Here is a 12,843-nt window from a genome sequence, read left to right as displayed (position 1 = left end):
AATGTCATTTTCTCTGCAACATATACTGTTGTTTTGATGAGAAATTTTGAAAGACCTTTTTGCATACCTTGTTTTATAACTCTATGTAAGGAATTTGAAAATGAAATTAGAGAACATTGAAAATGTCAGGAACATTTTTTTAAAATAATTAATCATTTTAACACATAAACAAATTTTAGGCCAATTTTTATTATTTTTATTTACTATTGTTGCTGTATAATTGAGATTAAATTAAGATATGCGTTAAAATATTTTTCATTATTCGTATAGAGTATAACTATACATATTGCACCTCTCTATATCATGAAATATTTCACCGCAGCTTCTATTTCGGAATATCAATCATACGCCTCCTCAATGAACTCTCTTTTTAATTTTTTATTTCCTCTTAAATATAGAAGAATATATATATAAATGTTCAGAATTGATTTTAAAAAGTACTGTAAAAACTAAAATTTCATGGCTATTAACAAAATTTGTTTGTCCCAATCAAAACTTTAGATGGCACAACCAAAATTTGGTTAACACTACTAAAATTAGGTTGACACAACCAAACACACATATTTATTTAAAGATTTGAAGTTTCTAGAACCACTGGGCCTTTTAAATAAATAAGGGTCTGAAGAAGTAAAATATTTTATTATTGGTATTTTTTCTAATTTATTCCATCTTGGTGCTTGCCCTGAAAAAAAAATTCAATCATCTTGAATGTTGTTTTTGATTCTTAGTAATTACTTTTGTTGTTATGAAACAGAAAAGTAATTAATTATAATAAAAGACAAGAATTAGTTTACTGGCAGTTTGGTTAAAGTTTAAGGATTGCAATTGAATTATATATGCAACGTATAATTTAACGAACTACCTTTTGATTCAAGCTTGAAATTAAATCATGTCTTCCTTACAAGTACGGTTTTCATTGTGTTTTCACTTAAAAGGTCGTTGGGTGAATAGTCGAGGGAAACGGAGAGAGAAATGTCTGAGAGAATGAATTCTCACACGTCTTTATAGAGAAAATCGAATTACGGACTTACAACTTGAATTAAGGACAGTTAAATCCTCTGTCTACAGTATCCGCAACTAGTTAGAAACTGCCTGAGGATCAATGCGCTTTGGTATTATATATATATAGGTATATCTATATAGTTCATTCATATCCTAGTCACGAGAAATCCTGAGAAGTTTTATGTCTCTCGCGGTTTACAGCTGCTGCTGCTACTACATGCGTGCTAAAGATTTTTGTTCTAAATCCTCACTGGCTTAGGTTCATGATTGAAACTAGTAGTGTAAGCAAGTTGAAGCAAAACGTGTTTGCAGAAAGTTCACTTTGTGTTTGCAAAATCTTAAAGCACGCAGTAGTGCTTTTTTGTGAGATTAATTAAATTTGTCTTAACATTAATCACAAAATAGCAATTTACTATTTACGTTAATTAATTTTCAGCTGTAAACTGAAGTCGAAAAGATAAAAAAATTTTAATCTCAGCTATCATTATTACCAACACAGAAATCAACCTTACCGACTGATGGTAAAAAATTCCTAGAAATTTCTATAAAAAATTACCATCGGTCGATATGGTAGATTTCTATGTCGGTAATTTGTAGATCTACATTTCTTTTTACTTATTACTGCTTAAATTAACAGACAATAGCGAATTATTTGATAATTTTATATTGACTTTTTTGATGTTGAAATAATTAAATTCGGATAAAAGAAGGAATGTCGAAATTTTTTTTTTTAATAAAAAGAAGTCATGAAATACGAGCAGAGAGATAAAAAGAAATAGAGGCTTTAGTGGCCTGACAACAAAAAAGGTAAAGGCCGAGGAAAATGTCAAGTATAAAATAGTGACAGGACGTGACAAGTACAATGTGTAAAATTAAATATTATAGGTCAAATTTGAGACAACTAAAAAAATTGCTTTCTTTACCTATTATTTTAAATTAGAAACGTTTTTTAAACGAGAAAACTTTGGAAAAACAAATTTATATTGAGTAGATTCATGAGGCTTAAAAAAAATTTCGATTTTTTAAATCTTAAGACACGCATGTGTATAATTATTAAAGCGTCGTTAAACTTTAATTTGTAAATTGCAAAAACTATATAAAAATTCGTACCGTGACGGAAACCACTAATTACGCAGCTTTGAACCTCCGTTTGCGCGCATGATTAACGAGTAGAAATTCGCAGATGCACATAGAAACAGAAGTTGTCGGGCGTGTTTGCAAAAGAGATATATATGAAACGGCCGATGATATTCGCCTGACGTCGATTTATGCGTTAATTTAAAAGTTCAGACGGCTGAAGCTGGATAAATTGGCCCGGGGAAAAAAATACAAATTGCTATGAAACTTCTCTTTTAATACCTGATTTTCAATCGGACTAAAAAAAATTCATTTCTTTCATACTACGAGTAAACTTGATCAATTATTTTGTATTTTTTATTTGTTAACTTTTCTCATTATATCTAAATACTTTTTAGACATCTACTAGTCTTATAATAGGAACGAAACTAAGGGGAAGAGTAAAAGAGAATATTTCCCAGAACACCTACTTAAAATCTGTCAGACCTTTTAAAAAATGTAAATAAATCAAAATAATAAAATTACTAGTATAGGATTAAAATTTTATGAATTAGAATAGAATTTCAAGTATTTAAATTTCGGTGTTAAAAAATGACAAAAAAATAGATATTAGATATTGATACTATATTATCTATAAAAAAACTATTGTTAAGGCAAATTTTATACTCCATAATATATATGTGATTAAAATAATTTATGTCGGTTGGAAATAATTATTTATCTCAACTTGGTGGAAGAGATCGCGTGCTCTTTCCAATATCAGAATTATATTGATACAATAAATCTTCCAAGCAGGCTTTGAGAATTGATTACAAAAGATAACTTTGTCATTTTTCATTTTGTTAATAATATTTTTTTTCTTTATAGATATAATCATTGTTAACATTATTTTTTAATAGAGAAAATTTATTAATTTTCAAAATCGAATAATTGTAAATTCACATTTATTGATTGAAAAAATAATCAAAAACAGTTTTTAAGATTTTGATTAGATAAGAAAAGAAAAATTAATATTGTTATTGATCATTACTTATTAATTATTTTATTATTATTTGATTATCTTGATTTTACATTTATTTATAAGTCCTTGTATAACCTTCAACTTCAATTTCGAAGGTTTATTATTAGATTTCTTATTGCTTTGAGAAATATGGTAATAATCAATAAAGAGAAGATAAAAAAAAGTCTTTGATATAATGACACAGTAGTTTATTCGGCAAGTAATTATAATTTTGTTCAAGAAAGATTTTAAATGTTTTCATTTGGAGAAAGAGAGAATAAAAGAAAAGAAATTTCATTTCCAATTCGAAATACCAAGTAAAAGCAAATTCCAATTCTTTTGTAATTAGATTTTGAAAACTTAAATTACAATTCTTGCGTTTATAATTTTGTTTTGATTGAACCGAGGATTGAACTTGTATTTGATCGGATTCACTTGAAACTCATTACAAGTGTATTTTCGGGATCAATAATTATGAATCTGGCGTTAGTTTTTCAAAATTTTTTATGGGAAATGTAAGTAGGAAGAAGCAGTTTTTAAATACAATGTTTTAATTTATTTTATAATTTAAATTTAACAAATATCTAAAATTTATTTTTGAGAATAGAACTTTTAAGGAAAAGACTCTGATACCTGAGTCCCCACCATAATAACACACAATTAAAACGTTGCGTAGTTAGAAATAGACAATAAACACTTCAAATAATTGTTATTAAACTCCAGGTATAAACCTTGTAGTCTCAAACGTTACATATATATATGTAACGTTATATACATATAAATTCAATAGAAGAAAAACCCCAATTAATATTATTTTTTTAAATTATTAGGATTCAAACTTGATTCCAAATTCGTATTTAAGGTGCAAAAAATTCCTTTTTGTGTAAAGTTTTATAATTATTTTTTTAAAATATAATTTATTCCTCAATTGTAAAGCAACAGCTAAACCTTATTGGACCTGTGATATTTAGCACTTAGTGAATGACTTGCTCTGGCTTTTAGTGCCCGCTGAGTGAGAGAGAAGCCTCATCGATTTCTGGTAATTTCTAACGTGTTCCTGTTTCGCCACAAGCACCAGCCTCTATTCACCACATTGTGGTTTGCTTTTAGCTCATATGAACAACGATACCAGGCAGAAACTGACCTTTATGACGTCGTTTATTGACAAATGTCATTTTCCAAAATCATCATTTAAAATCAATATTACATTGTCTTTTCGTTTCAAATTTTCCTCATTAAAACAAAAAAAAATACTTTGAAATATATTAAAAAATAAATAAATAAAATTTTTAGGTTAGAAAAAAATAAACTTATATTAAGAGAAAAATATATTTTCACTGATTCTTTCAGTGCCTCAACTGTACCGAATGAAAAAATGAAAAATTATTTATACGCGATCATTAGATAATTGACCACATGATTTTATTTCGTTTAATTTTATGATAAAAATTAAGAATAGATTATAAATATAGAAAATTTTCGAGTGATCTTGGCACGAATTTTTATCTCAAGTATTGAATTAAATGAAGCGTAGCTAGAAGAAATAATGGAAAATTGCCAGTTTTCTATGACGCCTCTCGTTACGAAATTAACGAAGGTGTAATTTCCATCCTTCATAATTAAAATAACTGTCATTTTTCATTTGCAAATTGCTTACGTTTTTTAGGTAGAATTTCATTGCATAAAATATTCATTTAGACAAATTTGCATTTGTTTGAAATATTATTTGACACATATAACTGAATTTTCATATTACAAAATTTTTACTTTTCCAATTTTTCTCTTTACAAAATTAATATTTAAGATTTTTTTGTCATAGGGGAATTCAAACTTAAAAGGATTGCGCGCCACTTCTAATAATATTCTCAGCCAATCAACGGCTGGCGTTCTTAGCGGGAAGTGTGTACCCCCACCTACAACGTTGTGCGCTTTTTCCAGTAGAGTAATATTAACAGCCAATCAGCGCCCAACATTCTCAGAGAAAAGCCTTTTCCACCACCACCAGCAGCGTCGCGCGTCACTTCAGGTAGATAATTATTTTCAACCAATCAACGCACGGCGTTATCAGCGGAAGCCTACAACGAGTTTCCTCTCAGCGACATATTTTCGGGTCTTCTTCCATTTCGTCCGCCATTAGCAACGTGGTCGCATCGTGTTGAGTTTGAGAAAATCAGCACGTCTTTCAAGAAGAAGAGGACCGGAATTTTGGTGAGTTATTCTTAATTACTAATCCCTAATACCACCTCCTTTTCCAGGAAGTTAACAGGAAGCTGATCATGTTAAATTCCGAATTTAACTATGTTAACTTCCAGTTAAGTTCCATGAGTTTCTCTATATCCCTTTTTTTCTTTCCTTTGTTAATTTTCTGGTAGGTATCAATAATAATTTACTGGAAAAATGCAAAGGACAGTTTGTGAAATATATAATTTTAAGTTTTAGACTGTAGTTTAAAATTTTTTTAAAAAAATATCTAAGCAAAGTACTCTAAATAATTAAATTTGATTTTTCCCGAAAATAAAATCATAAGTTTTTGGTAAATAAGGTTGTATCAATAATATATTTACATTTAGTAATATTTTTATTTATTTTCCAAAAATTTTTTAATATAGCAGTAAATTACATTCATTAAATAACAATATTAATTACAGTAATAATAAAAATGTAATAAAACACAAATATACAAAATATTCGGTGATAAATTTTTTAAATTGATCCCCCTTTTGTTGAGACCAATAATAATTTTCTTATTCTTGAAAATCTGAAAATAATCAGGAAAATAGTAAAATAAACAAATAATTTATTTAAATTGTATTTTATTTAATGAACTTAAATAAATAAAAAAAAAATAAAATTCATACAAAAATATTAACTGAATACATAAATCTGAAAATATGTAATATATATAAATAAATATTATAATATATACTTTAAACTTGTCTGATAAATTAATATTTTCGAGGAAATAAAAATGTAAATATTTATAGTACTTTGAATAGAATCTTTTAAAGAGAAAATTAAAACTATTAATAGTGTTTATAAAACTTAGACTTATATTTCAAAAACAATTCTTTGCATTCTTCTAAGAAATGAGCATTGATAACAGGCAGGATGTAAACAAAGAAAAGTGGAAAAAGAAGGACATTAGTATATAGAGAAATTCGTGGAACTTAACTGGAAGTAAGGATAGTAAAATTGGGAAACAAAACATCGTTAGGTGATAGTTAACTACTGAAAAATGGAGGCTTGGTAGGGCATAGTAAAGGAGGATACCACAACATAAGAAGAGAAGAGACAGTACAGATTGAACTTTCTTCATATTTTTGTCTTCCTTTTTGGTTTTGTCTTTCTATCTCTTTCTCTCCCTCTGCTCCTATCCCCCCCGACCTGTCATTCCTTTTACTCTCCCATATACCACAAGCTCCGATTTCCAAAAAGTTAAGTCTATGTTAACCATGTTCTTCTTCCAAATGTTCTCCCTTTACTTCCAGTGAAGTAATATAATACTCATATACGCTTGATTATATACTTTTTCATTATTTTTGTATGATTATTACTCATTATCATTATATTATTAATAAGTGAAATAAAATTTTACAAAATTTACTTGTTTGTCCACTTATTTTATTGTTACCCTTCAATGCAAATTAAGAGGCCTCATATCGTAAATAATTTGACATAATTCTACCTTAACAAATGGTGGAAAAATATAGAAACGAAAATATAAAAAAATTACCGACCTAGAAATCTACCTTACCGACTGATGGTAAAACCGGTTTTTTTTGGAAAAATGAAAATATAAAAAATTACCGACGCAGGAATCTACCTTACCGACCGATGGTAAAACAGTTTTTGAAAAATGAAAATATAAAAAATTACCGACGCAGGAATCTACCTTACCGACTGATGGTAATTACCGACCGATGGTAAAACAGTTTTTTGAAAAATGAAAATATAAAAAATTACCGACGTAGGAATCTACCTTACCGACTGATGGTAATTACCGACCGATGGTAAAACAGTTTTTTGAAAAATGAAAATATAAAAAATTACCGACGTAGGAATCTACCTTACCGACTGATGGTAAAACAGTTTTTTGAAAAATGAAAATATAAAAATTACCGACGTAGGAATCTACCTTACCGACTGATGGTAATTACCGACTGATGGTAAATTTTTGGGATTTGTCAAAACTGTTTTACCATCAGTCGGTAATTACCATCAGTCGGTAAGGTAGATTCCTACGTCGGTAATTTTTTATATTTTCATTTTTCAAAAAACTGTTTTATCATCGGTCGGTAATTTCCATCAGTCGGTAAGGTAGATTCCTACGTCGGTAATTTTTTATATTTTCATTTTTCAAAAAACTGTTTTACCATCAGTCGGTAAGGTAGATTCCTACGTCGGTAATTTTTTATATTTTCATTTTTCAAAAAAACTGTTTTACCATCAGTCGGTAAGGTAGATTTCTACGTCGGTAATTTTTTATATTTTCATTTTTCAAGAAAACCTGTTTTACCATCAGTTGGTAAGGTAGATTCCTACGTCGGTAATTTTTTATATTTTCGTTTCTATATTTTTCCACCATTTGTTAAGGTAGAATTATGTCAGAAATTATTTACGATATGAGGCCTCTTAATTTGCATTGAAGGGTAACAATAAAATAAGTGGACAAACAAGTAAATTTTGTAAAATTTTATTTCACATATTAATAATATAATGATAATGAGTAATAATCATACAAAAATAATGAAAAAGTATATAATCAAGCGTATATGAGTATTATATTACTTCACTGGAAGTAAAGGGAGAGCATTTGGAAGAAGAACATGGTTAACATAGACTTAACTTTTTGGAAATCGGAGCTTGTGGTATATGGGAGAGTAAAAGGAATGACAGGTCGGGGGGGATAGGAGCAGAGGGAGAGAAAGAGATAGAAAGACAAAACCAAAAAGGAAGACAAAAATATGAAGAAAGTTCAATCTGTACTGTCTCTTCTCTTCTTATGTTGTGGTATCCTCCTTTACTATGCCCTACCAAGCCTCCATTTTTCAGTAGTTAACTATCACCTAACGATGTTTTGTTTCCCAATTTTACTATCCTTACTTCCAGTTAAGTTCCACGAATTTCTCTATATACTAATGTCCTTCTTTTTCCACTTTTCTTTGTTTACATCCTGCCTGTTATCAATGCTCATTTCTTTGAAGAATGCAAAGAATTGTTTTTGAAATATAAGTCTAAGTTTTATAAACACTATTAATAGTTTTAATTTTCTCTTTAAAAGATTCTATTCAAAGTACTATAAATATTTACATTTTTATTTCCTTGAAAATGTTAATTTATTAGACAAGTTTAAAGTATATATTATAATATTTATTTATATATATTACATATTTTCAGATTTATGTATTTAGTTAATATTTTTGTATGAATTTTATATTTTTTTTATTTATTTAAGTTCATTAAATAAAATACAATTTAAATAAATTATTTGTTTATTTTACTATTGTCCTGCTTATTTTCAGATTTTTAAGAATAAGAAAATTATTATTGGTCTCAACAAAAGGAGGGTCAATTTAAAAAATTTATCACCAAATATTTTGTATATTTGTGTTTATTACATTTTTATTATTACTGTAATTAATATTGTTATTTAATGAATGTAATTTACTGCTGTATTAAAAATTTTTGGAAAATAAATAAACATATTACTAAATGTAAATATATTATTGATACAACCTTATTACTTATTACTTTTCACTGATGACAATAATATACAATTATTTGATTCAAAATATAATTTTGTTGGTACTTTTATTATTCTTATATTTTTTCCAATAATTTTTTAAAACAGCAGTAAATGTATAATTTATGAATAGCAATATTAAACACAGTAATAATAAAAATGCAATTAATATATAGATAAATAAAATAAACGGTAAAACTAAAAAAATATCTTTTTATTATTAACACTCTTTTTGTTTTAAAACAATTTTTTAAAAAATAATATTCATACAAATTATGTCAACTAAATATATAATGGAAAAATATATTAAATATAATAAAATATTTTATATATATAATATAATTGGGGCATTCTAGATGAAGCAAACATCAGCCTTGGTTTCTTTTTCAATATTATTACTTTTTAAACATTACGAAGATAGGTGTACATTTTGTTGTAAATTTAATGACATCAAAGTAATTAAATTTACTACAAAGGCCACACATATTTTTTTTTGTTTAATGTTTTTTTTATTAAAATAGTAATATTTAAAAGTAAAATTATTGAAAAAGAAACGAAGCTCGAGATTGTCCGCTTCAAGTAGAACGTCCCATTTACCAAAAACTTATAATTTTATTTTCGGAAAAAATCAAATTTAATTATTTAGAGTACTTTGCTTACATATTTTATTAAAAAAATTTTAAACTACAGTCTAAAACTTAAACTTTAATATTTCACAAACTGTCCTTTGCATTTTTCCAGTAAATTATTATTGATAGCTACCGGAAAATTAACAAAGGAAAGAAAAAAAGGGATATAGAGAAACTCATGGAACTTAACTGGAAGTTAACATAGTTAAATTCGGAATTTAACATGGTTAGCTTCCTGTTAACTTCCTGGAAAAGGAGGTGGTATTAGGGATTAGTAATTAAGAATAACTCACCGAAATTCCGGTCCTCTTCTTATTGACAGACGTGCTGATTTTCTCAAACTCAACACGTTGCTAATGGCGGACGAAATCGAAGAAGACCCGAAAATATGTCGATGAGAGGAATCTCGTTGTAGGCTTCCGCTGATAACGCCAGGCGTTGATTGGTTGAAAATAATTATCTACCGGAAGTGACGCGCGACGCTGCTGGTGGTGGTGGAAAAGGCTTTTCTCTGAGAATGTTGGGCGCTGATTGGCTGTTAATATTACTCTACTGGAAAAAGCGCACAACGTTGTAGGTGGGGGTACACACTTCCCGCTAAGAACGCCAGCCGTTGATTGGCTGAAAATATTATTAGAAGTGGCGCGCAATCCTTTTAAGTTTGAATTCTCCTGCAACAAAAATTACAGTTTTTATTAATAATTCATAGATTTTTATAATAATTTCTCGTATATAATTTTCAAGTTAAATAATAAATTAAAATTTAATTTATATTTAATGTAAATAAATAATTTAATTTAAAATTAAATAAGTAAATAAATAAATTTTTTTTCTTGAATTGTGTCTAGAAATTAATATCTATTTTTAGTGATAATTTGTAAATAATTTTAGTTACATTTCAAGCATATTTTGAATAAGAATCCCGTTGTAATTATCATACAAACAGAATAGTCAATATCGTTTTACATTGAAGCCTTGATATCTATAGTCGTTGGTATGCCATGCTAATGAATTGAGTATGATGCTGTGGAGAATATTCAGATGCGATATTCGACACGTTTCCAATTATAAGCAATTTATTAAGTATTCACTTACAAATAACAGTAAATTAAATATTCAACGGCTATTGAAGTTATTTTCCTAAATAACCAAAATTAATTTCATAAATAAATTATTTTTAAACGAAATATTTTGTCTTTTTTTCGAGAAAAAAATCTCCCGTCTATTTTCATGTCTGAAAATAATATAGAAGTTCACAAAAAAATAAAAATAAGAGAAAAAATTGAAGTAAAAAAAAAGGTGAGAATAAAATAAACAGTGAAGATATATCGAACAATCTCAGACTGAAGTTGAGTGCAAAATATGTTAACTCATTTCCATTTTTCCTAACTGACGTGCACACTTCATATTGTTGCCGCATTACAAAAGTATTCTTTTCTTTTTTGTCATGATGAAAAATTCTCAGTATCGTCCTTATTCTATATTTATGAAATTTCAACTGCTACATTTTCTTAGAATCAGGAAATTTTTTTTTCTAATTTAAATAACAATGAGAAAACAAAATATCGAAATAATTTTTTTTTTTTTAGTGAAATTTTTATAAAATACAGACATTTTCTAATCGAATATCATTTTTTGTGTTTCAGCTGATATTTACGACGAGGTTGAAGAAAAATTGAAGAAATTGGGTCCTAACATAAAATCTAAATGTGTGGGTGGTGGAAGAATAAAACACGACGCAGATGAAAATGCCATTAATGTTTATGGATATTCTCAGGTAATTTGGAAAATAGTGTTTTTATATTTCTTCAAAAACCTGTCAGATACCAAGTAGGCAGGCTTTAAAACAAACGCTTCCTCTTTTTCTTTTTGTTATTTATTTAAAATACAAAAAAACAAGAGTTTTGATGTACGAAGCGCTTTGAAAAAAAATAATACATGAATTCATTAATCTTCTTTTCGTGACCCACTTTTTATTCACAGCCTTGATGAACTGAAGCTGGAAATTAGTTTATGAGAGCTTGACTCGCAACAATGAAAGCTTCATCTTTCTCTAAATGGAAATTCTTTAGAAATCAAGTAGAAAAATAGTCGTGTTAATATTCAATATAACTTTAAATAGGTTATTTTATAATTAAAAAAAAAGAAAGTTTAATTACACAATTAGAAAAATTAAAATCATGGTTCTGTATATGTAAAAAAATGTATCATCTATAATAATAAGCTAGAAGGTGCAAAATAATGGAAAATTATATAGTAAGACATTAAATAGCGGTAATATTGAGGAAATAAAAGATTTTTATCTTATAATCATTTACTAGTTTAAGGAAAATATTTTAATCTTAAAAAGATCTTCGAGAAAAGGAGAATTAAATAAAATAAACTTTAGATTCAATCACATCCATCAGAAATTTACATTATAGCTACCCAATTCAAGATAACATCGTTTAGGGCGCGGTAATGATTCAAGTGACCTCATGGAATGTCACTCTTCTTCATGTTTCCATAAATATACATTTTTACAAAAAAAAATAAATAAATAACAAATTTTATTTAATTTATTTATTTTAAAATTTACTTATTTCTTTGTCTCAAAAGTAAATTTTTTTTTGATAATAAACTATTGTTCTTTTTTAATTTTCAGGGATTTGGAAAAGCAGATCATGAAGTGTCCGTTGATCTAATCAAGAAGAAGTATCCCTCTTACGAAGTCACTTGGTCCAATGAAGGATATTAATTCAAATATGAGAAAAATAGAAAAAAAAATCACTCTCCCTTAAATAAGTTCACTTTTTTTTTCATTAAAAATCTCACAAATGTCTTCTGGAAAATAATTTATTTACTATAGTCTCTATTTATTTGTTTTTGCATAAATTTGCAAATAATTTAAATTCCAATTTTTTCCATACATTTCCATTATAAAAAATATGTAACCATCAAAATTTTGTACACTAATAAATAAATTAATTAAATTTCAATGTTATTCATTTTCCTAATTTTTCTGTCTTTATTTTTTTATTTCAGAAAATTAATTAAAATTAATTATTAAGATAAAATAAATAAATAAAACTTTATTTAAAATACTATGCTTTTATGCAAATTAAGATATTGAACAAATTTTTTTATTATTTATTTATTTATTATTTATTTGATTAAATTTTTAATTAATTTATATTTTTAATTATAAGAACTAAACAAATTTTATTTTCAAAATTATTTAAATATTAGATAGTTCGATTTATCAATGTAACATTTATACTATAGAGGTCAGCACAATCCAGAGCGTTTGCTCGATGGATAAGTTTTAAAAAAGATGTATTTATCCTTACAGGGAATTCGAATCGAAATATAATGAAGTGTAAAAGTCTTTTCAAAGAGAGCGCCACTGTTTG

The 12,843-nt window shown here is 27.0% G+C and overlaps 1 protein-coding gene across 3 annotated transcripts in view; it reads left to right on the top strand.

Annotated features, from left to right (window-relative positions):
- LOC127276748 (14 kDa phosphohistidine phosphatase-like) overlaps positions 1–12,423 on the top strand; it is an 82,225-nt gene extending 69,802 nt beyond the window's left edge. For 2 of the 3 annotated variants that reach the window (XM_051297388.1, XM_051297387.1), the window contains exons 3-4: positions 11,098–11,228; positions 12,096–12,423. In XM_051297388.1, the coding sequence (XP_051153345.1) occupies positions 11,098–11,228; positions 12,096–12,188 (224 nt within the window). In that variant the 3' untranslated portion in view covers positions 12,189–12,423. Of the gene's footprint in view, positions 1–11,097; positions 11,229–12,095 lie in introns of those variants that run through there. The other variant, XR_007842250.1, reaches the window with a different exon arrangement.
- The last annotated feature ends 420 nt before the right edge of the window (positions 12,424–12,843 follow it).

Source organism: Leptopilina boulardi, unplaced genomic scaffold (assembly GCF_019393585.1).
Source record: "Leptopilina boulardi isolate dan_hultmark-lab unplaced genomic scaffold, ZJU_Lbou_2.1 LbouV2_151, whole genome shotgun sequence".
Classification (NCBI taxonomy): Eukaryota; Metazoa; Arthropoda; class Insecta; order Hymenoptera; family Figitidae; genus Leptopilina; species Leptopilina boulardi.
Note: the sequence above shows the minus strand (reverse complement) of the source record. Positions and strands in the feature narration are given on the sequence as shown.